Raw genomic sequence first — 24234 nt, 5'->3', positions numbered from 1 at the left:
ATTTGTTAATTATTACTAATTACAACAACAACAACGTAGTCATTTCAATTCTATTATATCGAGGTTTGTTCTCAGACTTAGATCGATTAAAAAATGTCAATTGTCAGTTAATAGTGAACAGCAGTTTAAGTAATTTATAGTAAACATTTTCTGATAAAAATTTTAAGAATAACCTAAAACTATTAATTATGGTAAGTTAAAAAAAAATCATAGCAAATATTTCTTTATGAACACAGGTTAATAATTGTTGATGTATTATTTTAGTATTTAACAAAAAAGCAGTTGTTATAATATTTTAGAATTATAAACATTAATATAGATTTTTTAGGAATACTTTTTTTTGTGAAATTAAATGTTATAATATGTTTATGCTGAACAAAGAGAATATACATATTACATAATTTTGTAAAGAAATTGGTAGGTATTTACCCACAATACTTACTTACTTCTTCTCTATCTTTCAATATTAATAAATATACATATTGAAGTTAAAAATATCTTCTTTAATTATTCAAATAAATTATTGATTTAAAGAAATTCATTAAAAATTATATTAGAGATCACAATAAATTATCCATATAATTTAACTAATTGGCTTATTAATTTTATTTACACATATTGTTACTGTAGATAATGTATAATGATCTGATTAGATATGTAACTAATAAGTCTTTATTATTTTTAATATGGTCAGCCTTTGTATAGCTAAGTGAATGATGAACAGTATATGAATGGATGCCAAAGTGAACTTTGTTTTGAGTATATTTTATTAAAAACTTATAAATTATAAGGTAAAATAAGATTAGTGTCAAAGCTTTCCCTTATTTAGAATAGTAAAAAATGAAACTGCTTTTAAAAATAGTTTTGTAGCCAAGTGTATTTTATTAAAAAAAAAGAAGAAGTAAGGCTATATCAATTTTAGTTATTATTATAAACATTTTTAAACATAATCAATAGATAAAACCTTTTTTAAATATTTTACCATTATTAATGAAATTAAATATATATTGTATAATTTTTCAGTTTACCAAACTATTTTTTATTGTTTTTACAACCTTCATTAATGTTATAATTTTTATTTTGTTTAGGGAACCAAAGTATGTGACATTGGTGATGATGTGAAGGAAACATTAAGAAAATTTCGTTTTAGAAAAGCAACTACAAACGCTGCTTTAATAAGTATTGAAACTGTTTATTTTTAACTTACTTTTTTTTTGTAATGTACCTTTTTTGTTATATTAGTGAAAGTAGACAGAGAAAAACAGCAAGTATGTGTTGATGAAATGTTGGATAATGTGACACTGGAAGAGCTGAGAGAGATTTTACCTGGTCATCAGCCACGTTATGTTATATATTGTTGCAAAATGGAACATGGAGATGGTCGAGTTTCATTCCCTATGTGCTTTATTTATTTCACTCCGAGAGGTAACCAAAAAATATAAATTATTTTCCTATATTATAAATTATAATGGTTTAATTTACATTTTAGATAGCCATATGGAGTTGCAGATAATGTATGCTGGTACTAAGATGGCATTACAACGTGAAGCCAATTTGACAAGAGTTTATGAAGTAAGAGAGTTAGATGAAATGACAGATGAATGGCTCCAAGACTGTGTAATGGGAAAGTAATTTTTTATTTTTAAACAATAATACTGTGATGACAAACTATACAACGATCGTACAATTCAAAATTATGATTACTTTTTTATACATTATTCATTAATACTTTGACTATTCTAAGTGTATGTTTTAACCATTTTAAATTTCCAAAATAATGTTAATTTTTCTATTTCATGTCAAATTTACCAAATAGTTTTTTAGGTATATTATTGAAATTGTATTATTTACATTCCTTATTCAAATATGAACTAAAGTAACTTTTACAAAATTGTGCACATCAATGTGAATATTATTACTTCATGTACTAGCTCCGAGTTTTACATTTTTTTTTTTTATATTTTTTGTTAATTATTATTTTATGTATGACTGTATGAAAATATCCATACTTAATGTTATAAAATTCTGCAAAAAGAATTTTATTTTTATGTTTAATAAGTTCAGACATTTATTTGTTAAGTGATTTTTTTTATATTATATTTATATATATATACACAATATGTATATTCATGCATTAGAAGTATATTTTATTGGAATTTATAATAGTTTCTACTCATTTTACAGTTGCCACTAAATATTTTAATTTTATTCTTGTGACTTATTGGACCCAGCAAACTATTTAAAAACTATCAATTATATATTTTCAATAAATTATATTATTTCTGTTGATAATTTTAAAATGATATCTAAAAAGTTTTTTAAAGATACTTTTTAATGAAAGTATTTTTAGCTACTAAAAGCCAAATTTGTAATTCTTAACTAATAATGGTAACACAAAACTTAAAAAAAAAACAAGAAGTTACAAACTATTCTCAAATTTTTTGTTTTCAATATTTACAGGCACATAATATTTTTTATAAAATTACTGAGTTATTTTTAAAATAAAATATTATTATATTTTCTTAATCCTTTGATATCAAATTATTATAATGCTAATATTAAATATGTTTTTCCTTATATATTATACCTTTATACCTTATATTATACCTAGATTAAAATAGGGTTTTCTAGCATTCTCTAGAATTAAAAAAAGTCAACATTTTGTCCATGTCTTTTATATATTTATTCTAGTGTATAACATTTTTTAATGAATATAAATATATTAATGATTTTTAAATATATAAATGATAGACAAATTATTTTGTTTATTTTATATTACAAATTAATAAACTAAACAATAACATATATCTTTATAAAAACGTTTAAGCTTATATTTAAATGCTTAACAAATCATTAAATAGTTGTTTCTTAAACATCAAATTTTAGTGGCTCGTGATTAGTCCACTATTTTAATACATAATTAAATTAATTATTGCGACCCACAGATTGGTATGTCGTAGTCTAATAATAAGTGAATTTTCACATTGAAAATTGTTTGGGAAGTTTGTTTTATTTGCTCACAGACAGAATACATTTTGATGTTGAGTAATGGGGACATCAATAAATAAAAATATCTTGTATTACTTCAAATGTTTTTAAAAACAGAAGAATTATATATATATATATATATATATATATATTTTTTTTTTTTTGGTAGTAAATGATGTCAAATTAAGCTTGAATTTAGAGCGTGTAAATTGCAGTTTTAGATGACCAGTGGATGAACTCTCCCTTGGCGTAGAAGAAAAATAGAATAAAATTAACTATAAATTGAAAATGAAATTCTTTATATTGAATTTTATTTTTATAAATAATAAATATAAAATCATAGCTAATACTTACGTCTTACATTAAATAGGTATTAATTGATTTTTATCATACAAAATAATAAATATTATAAACATTATTACACTTGTCGAATAAATTATAGTAATAATAATAATTAAATAAACAAAGCAGTAAAATGTACAAACGATTTAAATGTGAATATAAGTCAATGGTGACTCTCTTTCAGCAATAGAGGTTCAACATTTTTAATATAGGTAGATAGGTTTTTTTTTGATTTCACATACAGGTATAAAATATAAATTATGCGCATAGGGCTAACCAAGCTTAACCAGCAAAAAATGTAATTTCGTTTTATTACATTAAACATTTTAGAATAGTATATTGTTTCAAAACTAAACATAAAAAAACGTATCCAATAAATGGCTGAACTCTATTTTTTTTTGGAATTGTCATTAAACAAATTATTGGATTATTAAAAATGAATTGGATTTTCCTTCAAACAATATATTCGTGGGTAAAGCTTTTCTAACACTGTGCGCCTCAAATTATAAGAATACTTATACTACATATGTATTAGTAAAAAAATAATAGTTACGAGCTAAACAAAAATGTGGAAATAAAACTGAACACATTATTAGGTATATAAATTAAATTACAAGTCTTAAATATAATATATACTGTATATATTTATATGAAATTTAGAAGTAGTACTTCTTTTTCAACATGTACTGAGCTTCGTATTTTTTCGGACATCGCCCCGTTCTGTGCGAGTACACTCCGTACTCGCACATTGGCAGCAAACATTGGCCTGAGGTTATACAGCTGTTGAAAACAAATATATATGAGTTTGTGTGAAAAAATCATTGACTCAAACATAAGTAGATGGAAAACAATTGAATTGACTCACTATCTGTCTAGATGGTTGAAGTATATGTTGCCTTTCTTATGCCGAATACATTCGCGTTGCTTGTCGAAACAATCGCATGAACACGATCCGTTGGCTAGATACCGCACCGTGTACTCTGTAGGACATTTGCAGCTGCAAAACAAATACCAAAAATCCTTTAAATTATTTTTTACTAACATAAAATGATCTATACAGTATAACATTTAGAGCCGGCCTAATAGCATTAATAGTTGGACCTGGCTGAACCCAACGATCGACTTGATATTTAAAACAAGTACAGTGGGATATTTTCCTAAAATAAGCCCGACCATGTTATGTATGACTAAATGTTTGCTATTATAACATAAATCAATATTACACGTCAGTCAATTGATAGCTGACGATAATATTTGATCGCCATACAATTCTCAGCGTATGACAATTATTGATAGCAAGTTAAATTGATGGCGATTTGTTTTAAATGTGAAAGGGACAGTAGAACACTCGTACGTATGTATCACCGGGGAAAGTGCACACATTTTGTGTTATGTTCCCTATGTAATTGACGAACAAATTGTATAAAACAAAAGTCCATCACAATCGTGTTGCTGAAAAACAGCGAAGACATCAACTGTTGATACAGGCAGACACGTACAATTGTCACCAGTTAGTAGCTGTTGATATACCGCGTGGGTACTACCTAATAACCCTGTTGGAGGATGACACGAGTCATGACAGCTGTTTTTAAACAAAGCTTAAACATCCATCCGTTTTGATATTTATTCAAGCTCTTCAAAAAGAAGAAGTCGGGTAACCGGTTGAACGTGAAACATTATAATATCTGAGCAACAACCTCTCTTTAAAAAAGTTTACACAGACAGACGGTAAGCAAACTACAAAACATTTGTTTCGACCACGATAAAGGCCGACCGAAGAATATCTTCGAAGTTCGAGGTATTCCGTATTGTTCATCATGTTCTAACCATGTTTATTGTTTATACTGCACTTTTGATAGCAATAATTTTTCTGTTTTTTTTTTGTTTTATATAAGAGGACCAATCCAGTTTAATAATTTGTTGTAGGAAAACCGGGCCAGTCTGGACTACATTTTTTTTAATTAAGTGATCTGAGGTCGGACGGGGCCAAATAATGTATACTAGTCAATGGGCATAATTTTTAAATTTCAATTTTGGGTCGACACGGCTGTGCAATGTGTTGCTGTACTTATATAAGACCCTTTATACCTGTTGTCGTTCCGGTGAAATACCGGAGCCGCTAGGATTCCGGTCTCCAACGCCGAAGAAGTCATAACGTCTCTGGGCATCATGTCATCCACTTTTGACTGGCATTCGCATTCAGTATGATTGTAAAACAGCAATGACTTGTGATAAGTTTGCTGTTCGATCCCTTTTAGATCGCCCAAGCCGGGTTCGGTCTGAAACACGTACAAAAAAACACAGATAAGGTACCTGCTATATATATATATATATATATACGTGTTGTAATCGCATCGGCATTGCGAGTTTAGGCACATCCAACTCTCCTCCAAATACATTTTCCCAGACAATTTGTTTATGTACAATTTACAAACGATACAATACAATAGAAATAGAAAATTTTACAAAACGTGCATTGAAAATAGTCATTTATTTCGTTGGAGATGTTTCACTGATTTTATACAGCAACAAAGGATGTAATTAATTAAAATAATGATCACGCAGGAAGAAAGAAAAGATAACTTTGGTTACAGGTGCAGAAAGTGAGTTGAGGATCGTTGAGATCCACACAAATAGACAAAATTTTAAAAAAAAGTATCTAATATACTTAAGTGTAAACAAATATTTAGTAGTAAATAACATAAAAAAATTAACACATTGTGTATAATTTTATAACCGATAACATAAAATAGACAGCTCGTTTTACAATTTATTTTACGATATTTTCATCATTGAGAACATTGACACTGCAAAATGTACAGTTGGTGCTTCAATTTGTTAACACTGGTGAGGTATAGAATGACCGTTTTGTATTACTCTATGTCCCAACTCTCACTTCTATAAAACTTATAAATTACCAACATTTTAGGCTAATTTTTGTAATTCAACGGTCTACGCGTCCCCGTCGAGTTGGCCATCAGCAATTTATAAAATGAAACGTGTATAATAACGAAATGACAAAGGTCCTACCCATTTTGAGGGTAAAACCGTTGAAATTGCCATTTCAGGATAAACACATTTTCCGTGGTTTGAGGTGTGGTGTATATACGAGCTGTCATCGTCATACACTGTTCCTCCCATCTGTCTCTGTAATAGTAGTCCTATATTTCTATTCATTTGCAATATTTTATTATGGGCGGCTTTTGCGCGCGGGTTTAGTGAGTCAGAATTTTATTGGATTTCGACGGAAATCAAACCTCCAGGGGTTAGCAATACGTGTTTTGGCCATAGAAAAGACAAATAGGAGACGTGACTAATATATTGACACGGTATTATTGTTTATTGCATTTTGGGCGTGTGAATACTTACAAATACCTACTTTTAAACATAAATAAATAGCCGCGCGGTTAACAGTTTATTTACTCGGGGCTCCACATACGTATTACACTCCTTTAGGCTTTTTTTCAAACGCGTGTGCTTTAACACTGTTAATTTATTGTTTTCAGTGGAAGCTGTATGGGAAATAATCCACTGTATCCTCTTTATTATGAGTTATGGCGAATTTAAAATGCAATACATCTTTAATATATTTATGTTTCAACTTGTATTTTAAAGATTGAACCAGGTCGATTGAAGTCAAATTTAACTCCCATTCGTTTTACAAAAATGAAAATGTGGCAATAGTCAAGGATTTTAGTAATGGTTTGCTAAGAGCCCACGAGACCTTATACGATTTTAACAACTATTATCTAATAATAATTAATAAACCATAAACGTTTAGTAGACTAGTCGACTTGGTGGTAAATGGTTTCTATTGTATTAGATTATCAAATAGAATCAGACACGCAACTCTCAAGTTAGACGTAGACTGTCAGATTTATCTTATACCGATAAGAAATTGTCTTTCAAAAAGAAGGCACATATCTGTTTGCCAAGTATTGTTCGATAACATTAGTTTGACTTATTGACCTTTTGAAGCTAGTAAATCCATCAGACACAACCACCATACGAATGCAACAAAAAAATGTTGTTCTCAAAATAGCTTATGAACCTCAATGAGGTGGAAGTAAACCGAAGAAGAAGTTGGGGATGTGATAAATAAATTACTTAGAGATAGAGATTTGTGGAGAGAGCTAGCTTGGCTGACTGATAAGTTTTCATAATGTAAGATCAAGTATGGAAATAATTGTAAAAAATGACTATGTATTTTTTTAGTAATTAGTAATTAGTATAAATAGATTTTGGTAATAAATAAGTATGATAAAAATTTAATAAAACTTCAATAATAATTTTCAGCTAGTTCTATAAAAAATAAATAACCGAACGTGATCCACAGTTCGATCGTGTTAATTATTGTGCAAATTCTTTTGAAAGTTGGCAATTCTTATTATTTGATTCCTACAAAATATAGAAAATATTTTATTTCTTAAAAATAATGAAAAAGATAGAACGCATGGTAGCGCTTTACACCGTTCGCAAAAATCATAAATTACCACTTTCAATTTTTAACCAAAGATCTGTGCCATTAAAGAACATAATACTTTAACAGGAGTGACCTTTTTATTTTATCTTCAAAATGGATTTTTTCACGCGCCAAACAGCCGGTGAACGTACTGCTGTACGTAATTTATTCAAGAAATAATGTTTATTTTTATTCTCTCATAAAGAAGTCGTTAAAGCCGTCGTTTAAAAAGTGCTTGCAGCCGTTAAATTTAACAGCCCGTCGAACTGTCTGTGAATTTCCACACAATATATGTATATCCGACAAAGTTTATGTCTTGTATTATAAAAATACACGAAAAATAATCAGGACGTTTTGGATTGTGGAACATTTCTACACGACATGGACGAATACCGTTATGCTTGTTGCGGTTCGAGTTTTTCAGTTTTTTCGATGAGACCACCGAAATGGGTTTTCCGTTTAGATTTCTCTGTGGACTTTGTGAACAAAAACGAAACACGTTAAAATATATAAATTGTAATTATAATTGATCATCACACAAAGGCGAACGCCGCTACGCGTGCCCTCGAGGCCCATCATTCTGAATACAAAAAGGCAATAACGCTGTCTGTCTCCGTCACTCTCAGTTTATTATGCGGTTTATAATATGCACATTACACACGCAGTGGTTAACGCCTCGCGATCACGGATTTCGTGATGGGAATTCAGAAACAAGCGTCAAAAACGAACAAACCGATTCGTGTTTTAAACTGGTATTCCGTTGTAAACGCTTCGTTCAAGTATAACATTTAATGTAATAATATAATTAGGTACCTATAACTTGTACTTAGTGTTCATTGTTATTTCGAAGTAGAGAAATCACAATGGATAGTCACATTGACTAGTTAAAAATCCAAATGCGAACTTCATATTTTTGTCGCGTTTTGAACTGTTTGGAAATGGACTAACTCGCCAAAGGGTAAACACTAATTAGTAGCTTGAAGTTTGAGTTTGAATATTATACTCAGACGGATCTAACAGACAATAGACTTAAACTAAACAGCATTTAGACCGTACACATTTCTTTCTGAACCGTGACGAATTTAAAGTAAAGTTCAACGATTTTTTTAAGTCGTTAGCTTTTAAGAATTCGTCAAGAAATTGAATGGTTCAGATACTAATTTTTCCACTTCATGTATTTTATATATTAATTACTGATATAGCAGTTTTGAATAAAATAAAATATTGACTATTGATATCAATAACGCGTTTATACCTACATCCGTTTAATTTATGCTCAAAAAACGGAATAGGTATAGATTAGTTCGGTCTCGCCGCTAGTATAGTTTGATCATAACCTTAACATAATATATCAATATATTATATAGTAAATGTAATTTTTAGTTAAGGATTTAAGTGCATGAACAATTTCATGTGAAATGTTCACACTAAGTTTTGAAAATTATACTAACGACGAAACATTTTAATACAATTTTTTTAATGAATAATATTTTGTATTAATTATGTACAAGACAAACCGCAATGTTATTTATGTGACTTATATTTTTTATTAAATTTTGATTTTTAGCTAAATAGATAATAAATTAATTTTTTATTACAATTTTTTTTTAAGACCTATTTAATAAAAGATTATTTCTTTTATAATATGATAATTGAGTTTCTTAATTTTGAAGAAGACATTTTTTTTTTATTAGTGGTTGGGTGGTTAAATGCTTGTCATGTTTGGTAGAACGACTGTCGTTTTTTTAATCAATTGTGACATAGCTTAATTATAACGTATATATATATATATATATAATTATACTTATACTTATAACGAATTAATTTATTAAGCTTTTTTTTTATGAATATAAATTAATTCCAGGTAGAGCGTGTATGACATTACAACTGGCCGACCGACGATTAAAACGATAATATATTAAGAATAAATTAAGATGCTCTAAAAAACACCATAATTTTATTCGTTTACCGCATCATCAAGTACCGGCTGACAAATTGAGACGTACTTCACTTCACATCATCTGGTCTATAATCTGTTGCCCAAAGACTCGGAGGTAGGCGTGGTGTTTTTCTTTAATTTCTTTCCACTATTTGTTTTTAAAACAATATAACCTCCGGGAGGATGGCCGTTTTTAATGGGAACCCATAATATCCTGTATACATGTACACACGGGATAATATACACATGTAATAAAAACGTATACTTACATACAATTATGTGTATATATATATATATATATATATATATACAAAAAACATGTCAGTTGCGGATCCGACGGTTAAAAAACAATAGGTCTAGATGATTGTATACTTTTTTACTGTTTTTTTTTTTTTTAGTTAGTTCATGTTACACAAGTAATGATGAACCGTTTTGTCGTATAAACGAGCGGACGATATATTTTAATCGATGAATAACAATATCGTCCCAATAGGCGTATTCGTGATCGCGTCGAGCCGACCACCATGAAATAGCAATTTACATTGGTAAGCATGTGTGGATATGTACGTGTTAATATTTTTAGCGGATAGACATTAAGAAAATGTACAAAACACCAACACGCGAGAAATAGAAAGCTGTTCTATAGGTTTGTCTAATTTCGGTGGTCCCGATCACCGGTAGGCGCGTACTCGTGTATAATTATAACTATGTGTTATACCTATATAAATGAACCTATATACCTAAGGCTAATTGTTCCACACGTATTAACCAGCAGACAATACATCATAGGCCGGTTCACATAATAATTCGCCAGCCGCAAGTAAACGTAGTTTAACCGCGCTTATTTCAAAATACGTCTAGACCGTTCTGGGCTAAGACTTTCGGAACGATTTTGCAATCCTTCATTTTCCATACGGGTTTACGAAGACTTGCCTGCATAACGTTGGACATATTCATTTCTCTGTCAGAATTAAGCGTTAACAAAACCAAATAGTCACTGAAAATCCCATGTGAACAAAATGATAACCCAATTTTTTATCGAACGCAGTATTAGTCAAATCTTAATAGCCCAAAGCAATACTGTGTCGATGTAAAACGAATTGAGTATGTAATTAGTAAAACGCGTATAATAATAATAATAACCATTTCCTAGAAATAACTTAAGCAACACTTGTGGTTATATATATATATATAGTAAAAAAATAAAATATTTAAATAAACCCTTAACTACAAAAATAATATTCTCATTATCTAATCTCGAAAAACGACTCTAATGTTCCACAAACAAACTAATAAACGTTTCAGGTCGTATTGATATTAACTTTTAAAAATGTATTAGTTAATTTATGTTGATGTTGGTCATTAAAAAATATCTTTTCTTGACTGTACGGCGTTTCATATATGCAATTTAAGATCTCTCATGTTAAGAACGTTACATTTCAAACTGCAAACAACTCTGTTAATGTGATATTTATTATTTATAATACAACAACAAATACAAAATGCGTAACTACAGTTTATAAAACATTTTAGTACATGTAATTTATATCAAAGCATATTATTATATATTTTAATAAATACTGTGTAGATTTAATTAGGTCATATTATTGTCGTAGATTTAAAAAAAATCAAGTAGTTTAATAAATAATCAAATATAAACGTATTAAAACTATGTATGTTAGTATGTACATATTGTTATCTATTAGATATAATTTGAATTTACGTAAACAAATTAATTCTTAATTATTTACCTATTTATTATTCATAAAATAGACGGAAAAAAAATTGAAAATGAGAAATTTAATCTGAAGAAAAACTTAAAAATCTATAGTTGCCAGTTGTTCTGGAGAAATTTAAAAATTAAATAATAAACATTTAAAGTTATGTGGATGATAAAATAACCAAAATTCTAAACGAATATGATGATGAACAGGAACATGAAACCACAATTTTTTTTCCATATTATGATACCTTTTAAATAATAGGTATATTTATTTTACTTTTTATTATGCAAATAATATTAGTTAGATTTTCAATTACCTTGTTTTTTTTACTTAACTCTGTTGTCACGGAAAGTTTTCAATAATTTGTTGTATTCTTTTTATCCACTACTGACTACAATGTATTAAAAAATTCCTACCTGAATAAATATGTAAAAATTATATATTTCAGAGATATGCTGGATTTTTCCAATTTTACAAGAAAATATATATTCTACAGAACTCCTTGAGATACCTACCGGGAAAATAAACCATACCCGATCTTATAGGTTTTTCTTCGCCCCCCTCCCTCTACAAGCCTGCTGGTTAGTATTTTGTCCATATAAAGTACTTTTGATTTAGTTACCTATAAAAAAACTTTATGTATAAAGAATTAAAGTAGTTGTAAATAAGTTTTACAAAACATTGTAAAAATATAATCACTTGATTGTGCAACCAATGCCTTCTCACTAGTTACTTCTTAACTCTACATTGCAGATGAAACGTACGGACCTAGGCTACCTTTAATAAATTAAGGTATACTAAACAATTCCAACTTATAATACTCACGTGAAATATTTAATTTATAAAGTATGGGACTCAACGCTCTGATCTAGGCTCTGAGGCTATAAATTTATAATGTAGATTAATCGCAGTTTTATTATCATAGAATCGTTCTAGTGGTACTATTAAAAATAAAAGCAACCCATTGAACTCAATAAATGTTTCAGGGCCATGTCATGTTTTGATGAGTTAATAATTTTCAATCTACGAAATTTTCACAATGTAAGCCCGTTGGCGCAGTGTAAAGATCCTTTACCCTTAGGTCAACATAAAAAAACAATCAACTGCTTCGACCTTCAAAATGCAATTCAGAGTGTGAATATTATCATTAATTAAACAATAGTTTAATTAATAAAAATCGATTCACAAGATACATCGTCGGCTTCTTGCCAAAATTCATTAACAGCGAATTGTCCATTTTTTTATGGCGCCATTTAGTGTGAAACATAATTTTCTTTCGATTGACAGGAAGTGTTCATAGTGAATTTCCCACTCTAAATACCTTTTTATTAATAATTTCATATTTTAATTAACGGCTAATATAAGAAATCGATAAAGCGAAAACTCATTAATGGTCAATGGTTTAGTGAGTTTTGGCTAAATTGAAATAACACATGTTTTATTGCTACGGGCTCGTATCAGTGTTATCTAAAATTCATTATCGGTCCAATAGTGATGGTCTATTATATGTTTTAACTTTTACAGCACACAATAAATAGCCAGAATTCATTATTGGCGCGGATTTCACCAATATTGCTTTTTACAATTAATGCCAATAGAAATCATCGTTTTTCTATTTAAAAGAACTCATTAACGGTTAACATAAAAAAATTAATGATATAAAAAACTGTGTTATGTTACATATTATTGAAAAAATATATATATTTTTGAATACAGTAATTATATAATATCAGGTTTCATAAAAAAAATACATGAATACCTTAAAATTGAAAATTCTGTAATGTTAAGACCAAAAATTAAATATTTAAATAACTTTAAAGTCATTTTCTGAACAATCAACTTTTTGCCGTTAATGAATTTTGGCAAGAAGCCGACGACATGATGTGTGATATGTGTCTTAACAACATGGTTTGTTATAAGTTATAAGTGTATTATATACATAAAACAAAAGTCAATAATTTGTCTATTATTATATTACATAAGACACTATGCAGGCATTGCAAAATAGGTCTCAAATAACTACAGTAGATGTAGTATTTTCCATAGTAAAAATAAGTATTATACCTACCATTAAATAGTATTCGATTTGTTTTTTCGAATATATTTATATTTGCTTGGTGTACTCACTAAACAGTTATGAATGAGTTTTGAATGTAAAACGACGAAGCTAAAAGTGAATGTAAGTGTCATGAAATATAGTGCAGGCGTGTACGTGATTTTCACGGATAACTCAATGTCAAACCTTATGCACGACAAGATTAATTAACTAAAGCAATCTGTTACGTTGACAGAGGTTCGAATGGTTAATCAGCTAATGAAAACTGCTTTCAAAAAGACGTATGACCGTTAAAAATGAACTGCCGGGTTTAGATTGTTTACAATTTCTATAATAATACAACGAATAGAAAGGGTCGCTGGCTATTGTCGATATTGGTCCACACCAGTTCAGGTGGTCAGTGTAGAAAACAATAATACACAAACAGTTATAATGATACATGTCGATACGACGTGACTTTGGAACTTGGTCATTAAACCGGAGGACGTTGAAGTTTTTGAAGTTAAGCGGTGAACCAATAATTTCGATCGACGTAGGTCTGGACAACACTGCACCTAGGTAGCGGCATTCGAATTCCATTGACACGATGGCACAAAATATTTGTGTAGAGGAAAACGTTAATTGCGACAGTCCCATTGTTCTACAACGTACAATTCTGAGAATGCCGCCGTACGAGATTCGATACTATTGCCTAGCCATATTATATCTGTCTGTACAATATATTGTAATGGATTTAATTTTGCATAATACACATTTTGTTTGAAAATATACTTTTTTATATTAATTGTATGCGCCTGCAGAAGACGAAGGACGGTTCACACCCGGTGCCAACGAACTTGTATGTCACAAGCGCATGTTCGTGCTGCCAGAACGAACTCGAGTTACAAAGTAAACCCAAAACAAAGTATGACATGTCAATTGAAATCGGACAATTAAACTTGCGCAATTATTATTAGAATATATGTCTTAAATAAATTGTAGCGTTTTTACAGCGCCGAATACTTACAAAAACCAAAAAGGGCAAATGCAGAGGTTGTGTGGACTTGGGCCCGCATTTCAGCAAAGGACTGCCGCAGCATCCAGTGTCATCAGCGCACACGTGAAGTACCGTGCACGATGGTATATATTTTTTATTGGAACTGGGATAGACGTCACTAGCTTTGATTACCCGAGGTCGGGGCACTTTGCATGAAGCTTCTTTGGAGATGCGTAATTGATGTTTGTAGGCTTCGGTGTTGTCGTTTTCGCCTATTAAACCATTTAGAAACAAATATTTTTAAAAAAACCAATAATTTTAATTAATTACGACGTACACGTTAAAGCTGTCATGTTAAATATATGAAATTTACCGGTTTAAATATTATAGGATTTTGTGTTTTAACCATTTTATGCAAATGCACATTTAGAATCTTAATCGGAAGTCAATATAGTAGGTGTTTTTTTTAAATATTTAGTTAAAAAGGGGGTAAGAGTTTTAAGAGTTATAAAAATAAGTAAAAAAATGAATATTTAAACCCTTAACCATAAAAATAATACACTCTATGCGTATACGTATTTCGGCAACAATGCGTTGTTATCTTCCGCGCCAAAGACAGACTGAGCTTTATAAAAATAAGAATGTAAAAAATAAATCGACTATAATACTGCTTTGATATCCTAAATTGAATCCTAGTTTGTCCGGGTTTCACACAGCTGTATTGTATTACAGCGTATGTAGATTATACAATTGTATAAATGGCAAATGCGTTAATACTTGCATAAACGAGGAGTGTATAATTGTTTATTGTATTCTCTGCCGTGTGTAAGGCCAACAATTATCGGATAATAATGTAAATTAAATGCAAATAAATGCGATTTCTGTGCATGTTAGAATGTCATGTTAAACAACGTCTAGTAACTGCACGATTCTTAACCCTGAGTACATAGGTATGAACTTTAATAACGGTCACTAATAACCAATACATACCTTGGTGCACACTAATCCTTTGTGAATTCCGGAACGTTTCTTCGACTGTTTTTCTGGAACCGAGAAGTCTCCATTTGTTTTCTGATATAGGTGACATAGTTCTTGCTGGTTCATGTTTTTGTATGTTCTAGAAACCAAAATTAACTAATTATATTTTTGTAGACTCTCCTATTCCTTTTTCAAGAATTTTAGTGCTAATTAAAATAAACTAAACTTCAAAATAGTCAAATTACGAAACATATATTAGTAACAAAAAATTATACTTGTGGCACACCGAAATGTTCTCGTTTTATATCGTATACTTCTTATTTATTAGTTAGGTTTTAGTGATTGAGTATTAAATCATCTTTTACTCGTTCTCTAAATATTTAATTTAGAATCTCTTGTTTTTATTAGTCATGTCTTAATGATTTTAAATTTTGCGTATTATAAAAGATGTTTATGTTTTATTATAAATATCTAAATAATAATTTAACTAACTTTGGCCCTTGTGAACATTAAGTTAAATATTATACAGTATTTTGAAATTATAAGCAAATTATTGGTGATCTCTTGGTGTAGGACTATGATCGAAGACCGACGTAGTAGTTTTACATATAATGACACATAAAACCTGATTAGGAGTCGGACTCAGTTGTCAACTTGCTAACTCATAAGTGATTAACATTTAACACTAAGGAAAACATACCTATTATAATATACTACAATGTACGAGCATATATAACTCTTCTGAGTCATCGTGGTTCATGGTTTCAAAACTATTGACTACATCTACATAATATTAGGAAAGGATAATCTTTTAACTTTAATATTTTTAGTCATTTTAAATGTATAAGCTTAAATGTTGAAAATATTGCAATTGTCATTGTGACTTGTGTAAAATTCCAGAAAACAATATATGGCAAAAAAAAAATAGATAGCAATCGTATATTAAATGTCCAATGCTTAAGCATTACAATTAAAACCAATAATTATAAGTTTATTATTTTGTACAATTATTACATTTATTATTTTGTTGTTTTTTATATCGAAATTAAAAACATATTTATGATTTATCATTCAACGCTCGAAGTAAACTACATTATCTTTGTTATTGTTTTTCAAATTGTTGTGCCATTTCGATCTACTACAATCATTTGACCTCGTTTCGAATTATTAAATTTAATGTGAATTTTTCACTGATTGACTTCTTAATTTTTAACCACAATGCGACCTGCGTATATAATTACACCAATTATCACTACATATCATATTTTCAATGTGTTTGTTGATAGTTGGAGTTACATTTATACTAATTGATTATACCCAGTTAAATCTTAATAAACAATTTGATCAAAATATATTAAAATTTGTTATTTTTATAATAATCTCGGAGTTCTTAAACTACATTCAATTTAAGCACTCTACGTGTTACTCGTTTAAAACCATAAGGTTTACTCGGTTTTTATTTTTCTATTTAAGGAAAATGGGTTGACACTTATCAGTTGCCGGTAATTCAAATCTAAATAACCACTTGGTATAAATTCACGCATATCCAACACACGTACGTATATCTACATGCTACATTGTGTTATTCTTGTGTTAGACGTTATGAATAACGTCCGACGCGTTGCAGTTGTAATCAAATGGGTATACCTATACCTCCACATCTGTGCAGCTCAATTCTCCTATAGATGTTTATCGCACACCGCATTATTATGATTTACACGCGTAGACTAGTTTTTTACAGACAACACATTATGGTCGTCGCAGAGCTTGTGTTCTTAGGTCTTTTACATAATATTATTTGAGACGAGTGACCGCGAATTAAGTATTACAACCCAGCCAGGGAGACTCCCACACGTTTTGTGTTTTTCATCACCGTGCCGAAAATTATACACCTCGCCCCGGCAGCAAACTAAACTCGCTAAACGTTTATAAACACCAGTCTAGGAGGTATAATTCTAATCCTGTGTGTACCATTAACGAACACAGAACTCGAATGTAAAACCCACGGATAGCGGGTAAGGTACAAAAAAAAAGAATATATGATCGCAGTCATCTCGGTGGTTGCATACAACGAGCCTATTGTGGCACCTACGTGTGAATAATAATATAATATGGTATATTTGTTGCATTATATTATATGCCCGTTTTGCCAGTAAACTTTATCGACTTAACAACAGTGAGGTGGTTTTCATTCGACATTCACACGCAGAGTTATTCGGGCATTATTTGAATAATATTTTATCTAAATAAATATTTAAATAATTTTTTATTCGAACACCCATCGAATATTTTTTTTAGTTCGAATAAATTATTCGAATGATCCGACAAATAGTTTTTCGAATAACCGTCGAGTCATTTTTTTTATTTGAATAATTATTATTAAAAAAAAAAAAAATTATTTGTTCCGGTTTTTTTTTAATATTTTTTTTTTCTTAATTATTTATTTTAATTATTAATTATTTAATTGTTGACACAATTAAAAAAAAATGTATTGCGCGTTTATTTGAATTAGCTTTATCCGAATAAATCATCTTAAATAATATCGAGATAATAAAGAGATCATTCGAAAAAATTAGTTATTAATCGTTATTCCAATAAAAATGTCCTCCTCTGTAAACGCGGCATCAATACCGTACTATAATTAAATTACTATTTAACCTTCGCTAAAATGATATTATGTTGTTATGGTATATTAATATTTTATTTAAAAATAGAATCAAACAAACATAAATCGTATAATGTCGTAGTATGTTTAAAGAACAACGTTGATTTTTTTGTGATGACTTATATCACACAATTTGTATTTTGTACAATAACTGAAACCAGTGATAAATCCGTTGGCAAAAAGTGGCTGTTCAGAATATAAACGAGTAAATGCATTTTATAACTACAATATTATAAAACAAAAAATTATACACGCGTGCCAAATACACATACAAAATACGTCTGTGCTAACGTAAAGCAAACTGTGTAGTAAACAAAGTAACGTAGCTACTCCGAAGACTTGTATTGGTGCCAATAAATGCAGGCAATGACTATTTTAGAACCGATAAAACTATGATTAAAACAGTAACTATTGTTATTAAAATGTAAATATTGCAATTCCAAAAAACCATAATTATTTTATCTTACGGTTATGGGTTATGATTGGACTCAACACAGCCAGATTATTTTTTAGACGGTATTCGACTTCTGTAAATGGTCATAGCGTAAACACAACTCGAATCCTAAACGTTAATAGCCGCTTATAATTAGTATACACTTTTGTTATGATATGCATAACATTGCCACTACACATTATATGAATGGACAGCCGAACATTTCATATGAATTCTCGCACAACTCGTCATCGGCCTGATGTATGCACATGAAGGAGAGACGATTTTTTTACTAACGCTATTTTGGCACAAGCGAACATAAAATAATAAGAGTTACCTACAATGACTGCACTGGCAACTATATGTTGTCTAACCGGAATACGCTTCTCTATAAAAGGTGAGATAATTGATTTTTCCACCCTGTACTCTTCAATTATCTCATACCGTGATAAATTTATAAATACACCACTGTAGTACACAATTTGTACTTAAGTGTTTCTACATTCCCTAAGATAATTTTACGTAATTTTCCTCTAGCGCAAAAAGAATATTAAATATTAATGGATTTCGAACAAGTTGTTGTTGTATCAGTTTGAAATTAAATTAACAAGTTTTCGATTATGCGGTTTTTGTATTGCCACGTTGCCAAATAGTGAGGTATTCATTCAACGGTTTCTTGATATACCGTTGTATGCAAAATAATGCTAAAAAAATCATGTAAAATTAAAGTAGTGAGGTGCATCTGAATACTAGGAAAATAAACGATAGCGGCCATTTGTATGGTCTAAGAATAATAACGTTTCATTTAAAGTCATATAAGAACAGTAAAAAACGATAAAAAATAGTACAATATGCCAAACGATGTATCAAATGCCGTTTTTGAATAGTCTAATTTAAAACATAATATTTATATTCATACAACACACAAAATCTGAGTTCATTTTTAGTAATCAATTATGACAGGAAATGAAAGTAAACCATTTGTTAGTTATTTTTAAAGTGTTTATAAAAAAAAAAATGTTTTAATCTTAAAAAGTTAAACATCTGAAATACATCCAATAAATACTTTCTAGTTTCCATCATAATATCCGCTTGCATACCATATTATGTTTGCTGATAACATTGATCAATGTGTTGACAGGCAGGATAATTAGTACAAAAATGTAAGACAATCTTGTCTATAAATTACTTATCTTAGCAGTTTAATTTAATTAGCAATTATTAGATTTAAAAAATAATATACTTCAACTTCGTAAAGGTATTTGTTAACCTACAAATACAGGTACAAACTACAACTTTTCCAACTTTACAATAATACATTTCTTATAAAATTTTTTTATTTGACCCAGAATTGATTAAATAAGTACCTATAGGGTTTACAACGATAAGTTATTTTTATCATAAATGTGACAACGTTGATATTCGAGTTTTTCTTTGTAAAGTAGATCAGACGATCTACAGATTCAGAGTGGATATGAAAAGGATCATTTCGATACCTAAAAGCACACAAGTGCTATATAACGTGCACATAGCACTTGTGTGCTTCAAGGTATCGTTTTGTTCAAAGACAACGATATTTTTCTTTTAAAATCTGCCAGAAATGCCATAATTATTTTTCTATTTTATGTGATTCAACTTTTTAATGTAATTTAAAAAATGCCTTTTTTTGAATAGCTACTTCGAATTTAAAATATAGGTAGTTAAACACTTGTTATAATTATTTTAAAAAAGTCAATTTTTTTTATATTCAATCCACTTTGAGTATTGTACCGTACCATAAACTAATTTTGTTATAACTATTATCATAATTTATTATGTTTGAATGAATTATTGAAAAATTGTCTTACAATGGAAGAAGTATTTCAATGTTTAACACGCATTAAGTATACCTTTATGAATATAATATTACATTAAATATAATATAAGATTTAAATTTGTAATATGTATTCACTATTTCGTCACATGCCATCTCTTAATTTTAATCGAATGGAAGTATTAGTAATAATATGTCATATTAAAAAATGTTAATTTTTATAATTTATTTTAATGGTATATCTAAAATGTATTATTACAAATTTGCAATACTGCAATGCAATTTGCTTTCAAAGCAGTGTCCGTTTTTAATTCAATGTCACTAGCTTTTAATTTTACAGTTAACTGACTTTCAAATTACAGATTTTATACTCTTGTATTATTAATTAATTAATATATCCGTAATTCGATTAGTACAAATAATGGAAGTGGCCTTAGCAGCGGATTAGCTTGACACGCAACTGTCATCTTTTTGGTCGCGTTTCAAAAATGTATCTCCAGACTGAATGAAAACTTTAAAATTATTTAACATATATTATAGAAAAGATGACTTGATCAAACTGAGTAACTGCATATTTTGTTCGTATTTATTATAATTTATAATTGTAAATATTTTATTTCCAACTCCTGCGTTGTTAACGTTCAAAAATAAAATTGAAAAACAGTGATGCCGTCAAAAATGATTACATATAAACACGCATATGCGACTTACTTAGCCCGAAAGAAGAAATCAACAAAATTATCCCCATTACATTCATTAATAAGAACAAACAACAGTTATTACATTTTTTTTATGGGAATGCATACATTCTAGATAACATTTTTATCTTAAAAAGTAAAATATAATATTTTGGAAGTCCGTAACAACTGTAGGCCAGTAGAAAAATTCATTTTAAATTCAAATAGAGTGTTTGCAAAGATTCTACCAACAGAATATTTGTATGGTTCAAGTGGAAAATGCAGCAGTAGCAATTAGGGATCTACATACGGACATGACAAATTGATAACAATTATTGCTTTCGTCATTGTGCAGTGTCCGTGAACTAGTGTTGTAAATTGTATACAAAACATAATGACGGACCACATTGAGTATAATAATATAGAGAGAAGTTATATAGAGACTATAAGTTAATTTCAAAACTTACCAATATTCTAAATCATTAACAAAAGACTGGTCGATAAATGCGGCGACTGTGAGTCAAAGAAATGTTGTCCCTTCAGGCCTCAGCTTCACTTTTATCCAAGCTGTTATTTACTATTATGCTCTTTCATGTATATAAATTACACATAATATATAGAAATAGTTTTAGATAAAAGTACAATTAGTACACTGTAAATGAATCGATGAAACGATGAGTAATACTATTATGTATTCGAGACTCAAGTGCTGATATTGACCGGAGGCGTACTCTGACATTGACAGAACATTTCTGGTGATATAAAAGTGAATGAAAAAAATAATAATAGTATAATTTCTGCTTTTGTTATTGTGTATAATCAATCATCTATCTGACGCCAGAACAAGGGCATGTTTTTGAACGCCGACTGCACCAATACTGTTAAATATATTTTAATCATGTTCATTTGAATTGATCCGATTGCATCTTTAATGAAATAAATGACAATTTGTCATAGTATCACGCCCATTCGGCAATCTGTCAACGTAAAAAATATAAACTATCGGTACCCGAGTCTCCGAGTAAGGTGTGAAGTAATTTTATTGTTGTAATATTTTTTTTAGAAAGCATACAATAGTGTAGTTTAATGATCATGTAAGTCATTTGTAAAAGATAAAATTTAAACTTAATATAAATACATTCCTTATATAAATAATTGCTAAGAATCAAGTATTATTTTATAAAATGGTATGTATTTTTATTCTTTCTTGCCACTACGTAAGAGCTTTCGTTGTCATCGTTATCGCTCTCCAATTATTTCTTCTTAAAACCCTTTTCTACCAATCCGTCATTACCAATCTCTCTCTCGATCTGGCCACGCTCCATTCAGCCATTTCTTTCCTGCCACGGTTAATTGTCGTCTTTTGATTGCCACCCATATAGTTCTTCTTAAATTCGTCGTTTTATATCATAAAATGCCAGAATCAGTGAAGTCTTTAACGTTTAATTTATATTTGATACTTTTTAGTTTAGGTGCATTCTTACATAAGTATCAAAAAGACTATATTATGTAAAAAGAATTACAAAAAAAAATGATGTTATCTATATTAAACTATTTCATTATGATAAAACTTAAACAGTACATCATTTTTAAACCAAACATTTAGAGATTATTAAATAAGGATGTTTTAATTTTATAATTAAAAATAGTCTCGTGGTTACAAAACAAATATTTATCACGAGTCGGTAACAAATGGATATTTACAATAATTATAAGTAATAATTTTACGTCATGCGGATGTATGTAATGAAATCGAGGTATAAAAATCAGATAAGACATTTAGCAATAATATTTTAATTAAATTAGTTTGACATTTTGAACCCAATTAATTAATTATAAATAAAACAACAGTCTTTATTGAATTGAAATATACGTTTATGATTTTACTAATTATATTTTACACCATCGGTACCATCATTTTATTATAGCTTAAGAAGCCTTGAAGGCCTACTGTCACCACTCACAATTAAATATTTTAACTTAAAAAAAAAACAAAATAAGTTTTGTACGACAGGACAGCGATTTTCATTATTTACTTAACTTTTTAAAATTTAATTGAAATCTGGAATCGTGTTATTTAATTTGTGGTTTATAAAAAGTTAAACTGTTTTTATTGAGTAAGTATGACTCATTATACACAGCCGTTTTTTTTTTGTATATACGTCGGGCACGCTTTCCGGTTTAGTGCTCAATTTTTGTTTTCTACGTGTAAATATTTACCACCAGACCACCCTATTATGCCTAATAGAAACAGAAATACATTAAACAGACCGCATATCCCTTCACATTCTTATCATTAAAAAAGCAATACAATTTTATGTTTGCATTCTTTTCCCAGAAGTCAACAGTAAAAGTATTAGAGAAAAAAGATTTCAGAACTTATACTTAGGTAAATATATTCGTTTGAAAAAATAAAATTAGGAAGGGTTATAATATGTATAAATATCAAAGAAAAATGTTTAACTTGTATATAAATACAAATACAACTCGCCAAGTACCTGCGCTGTACCGCCTGTACTCATCGAGTTAACATTCTATCTTTTCAGTTCACGAGTAAAGAAAACACGTGTACGCCTAAATAGACAGTGTGGCGGGTAAATTAAATAATACATTTTTAAAAATTATCACGATGTTAATCGACACGGCAGAGGTAATTTTTATTTATCATTGTACTTTTTTCAATTATCCGGGCAGTTAAACACGATATGTCGGTTTAAGTTTTAATCGGATTTATGTACTTAACTGGAGTATTATAATAATTACACGCGTGCACTTATAATCTACGTACACTTATATAGTCTAGCGGTGGCGTTAGACGAGAACAAATACAATTTTAACCGCAGAACGAAAGCAGTTTTGCGAATACTGATGAATGCCTCGCCGAATGACTTGGTGGAAATGGTTTACGACCGTTGCCGGTGTGAAGTCTGCGTACACCCAAGAGCTGTTTTATTATACAGCAACCGCAGTCGCCTCCGGACAAAATAATTATTGTGCTATAATAACTACGTTCGACGTTTTACAAGTGACCTGTGCTCTGTATATACACATTTAATCGAACGCTTGGAGGGGTAAACGATGCGAATTTGTCATAAACGATTCCATATTATTATAATACCTAGCTATAATGAAACGTACGCCGACACAGCCGCAAGCTTTGCCGGCTACCGTTGTGTGTATA

At 29.4% G+C, this 24234-nt stretch overlaps 2 protein-coding genes across 2 annotated transcripts in view; one reads left to right on the top strand and one right to left on the bottom strand.

Annotated features, from left to right (window-relative positions):
• The first annotated feature begins 5 nt into the window (after positions 1–5).
• Positions 6–2156, top strand: LOC126846691 (glia maturation factor beta). Its single transcript, XM_050586429.1, has 4 exons — positions 6–191; positions 1089–1179; positions 1243–1425; positions 1490–2156. Exons 1-4 carry the CDS (start codon positions 189–191, stop codon positions 1630–1632), a joined length of 420 nt encoding a protein of 139 aa, XP_050442386.1. The 5' UTR covers positions 6–188; the 3' UTR covers positions 1633–2156.
• A 656-nt stretch (positions 2157–2812) lies between these two features.
• Positions 2813–24234, bottom strand: part of LOC126846430 (uncharacterized) — a 36343-nt gene continuing 14921 nt past the window's right edge. Inside the window, exons 2-6 of the mRNA XM_050585814.1 lie at positions 15478–15604; positions 14518–14759; positions 5419–5609; positions 4196–4327; positions 2813–4110 (exon numbers count right to left, since the gene is read on the bottom strand). Of these exons, the coding sequence (XP_050441771.1) occupies positions 3987–4110; positions 4196–4327; positions 5419–5609; positions 14518–14759; positions 15478–15604 (816 nt within the window). The 3' untranslated portion in view covers positions 2813–3986. The remainder of the gene's footprint in view (positions 4111–4195; positions 4328–5418; positions 5610–14517; positions 14760–15477; positions 15605–24234) is intronic.

Source organism: Adelges cooleyi, unplaced genomic scaffold, assembly GCF_023614345.1.
Source record: "Adelges cooleyi isolate 19-005CV unplaced genomic scaffold, UGA_ACOO_1.1 ACOO_flye_CR_arks_rails_tigmint_CR_PRNA_9, whole genome shotgun sequence".
NCBI lineage: Eukaryota > Metazoa > Arthropoda > Insecta > Hemiptera > Adelgidae > Adelges > Adelges cooleyi.
Note: the sequence above shows the minus strand (reverse complement) of the source record. Positions and strands in the feature narration are given on the sequence as shown.